The sequence below is a fragment of the Corapipo altera genome, unplaced genomic scaffold (genome assembly GCF_003945725.1).
Source record: "Corapipo altera isolate COAL_440 unplaced genomic scaffold, ASM394572v1 61553, whole genome shotgun sequence".
NCBI classification, from domain to species: domain Eukaryota; kingdom Metazoa; phylum Chordata; class Aves; order Passeriformes; family Pipridae; genus Corapipo; species Corapipo altera.
Window position 1 is genome coordinate 5,639,945 of NW_020884918.1, and position 1,245 is coordinate 5,641,189.

General features: G+C 70.5%; 1 protein-coding gene across 1 annotated transcript in view; it reads right to left on the reverse strand.

Annotated features, from left to right (window-relative positions):
* Positions 1–1,245, reverse strand: part of SKOR2 (SKI family transcriptional corepressor 2) — a 28,449-nt gene that overhangs the window by 25,375 nt on the left and 1,829 nt on the right. Inside the window, 1 exon segment of the mRNA XM_027656164.1 lies at positions 510–1,214. Within this exon segment, the coding sequence (XP_027511965.1) occupies positions 510–1,214 (705 nt within the window).

Below are 1,245 nucleotides of genomic sequence, written 5' to 3' on the forward strand. Positions count from 1 at the left end.
CACCCTGCTGGGAAAGGCACCCACCAATTAAATCTGACAAATTTATTAACTTTCAGGGTCGCTCTGTGGATGCTGCATCCAGGCCTGGCATGCCTGGGACTCTGTACAGCAGTGCCACCGTGGAGGTGGCTTCCCACGGGGATGGGTGTCCCTGGGACAGTTGCCCACTCTGCCCTGGGGAAATGAGTTTTGGCAACCCCGATTCTGGGGGTGAGGGGAGCAGGGTGGGCTTGACCATGAGGCCCTAGTGGGCCATGTCAGGACACAGACCATCAGGGCTAGCTTGGGGCTGAGCACTACAGGCTGCTGGGGGATGTGGCACCTGACATGATGGTGGGAGGTACCCGGTGCCTGACTTGGCCATGAGGGATTCACAGTGCCTGACGAGGAGTCAGGGAGTACAGAGTGCCTGACATGAAGAGCGCCGTCTACCTCCCCCACCCAGAGGACCCCTCCCGCCCCGGTTTCAGTATCCAAAAACACGGGAAAGGGCCTGCCAGGACATTTACATCCTTGTAGAGGGACTGCTCCTCCGGTGCCGGGAGGTGCGCGGGGCTGCTGCCGCCACTGCCTGCCCGCGGGGCGCCGGGAGGCGGCTGCGAAGTGGGTTGGCCGTCCCCCGGCTTCTCCTCGGCGGGCGGCCGGGGGAAGGGGCCGGCAGCAGGGCGCTCCCGGCCCCCCTTCTCCAGCAGCCCCCGGGCGGGCGGGAAGCGGCCGCCGGCCGCCAAAGGGTCTCCGCCGCGGGGCTCTTCCTCGCCCTCCTCATCCTCTTCCTCTTCCTCCTCCTCGGGGGGCTTGTGCCCTTCGACGTCCACCTCGGGCTCGTCCTCCTCCTCCTCGTCTTCCTCCTCCTCGCTGCTCTCCTCGCTGGCGAAGCTGCAGCTGGTGCCCCCGGGGGAGAGCAGGCGGTGCGCGGCGTGCGGGGGATGCGGGTGCCTCTCGCATCCCGCATCCTCGGGGGGCGGCGGCGGCGGCGGCGGCAGCAGCAGCTGCAGGGGCGAGGCGGAGCGCGGGGGGCCGCCGCCGCCGCCGTGCAGCTTGGCCAGGCTCTCCGAGTCCTCCTTGCCGCCCACCGGGCGGAAGGCGCTGGAGTGGTGGTACCCCCCGCCCGCCTTGCGCCCGCCCGCCGCCTCCAGCAGGTGCGGGTGGTGCGGGGGGACCCGCCCGGCCCCGCCGCCGCCGCTGCCCCCGTCGGAGGCGGCGGGCGAGGCGGGCTCGGCGCTGCCACCGGGGGGCGACTCGAAC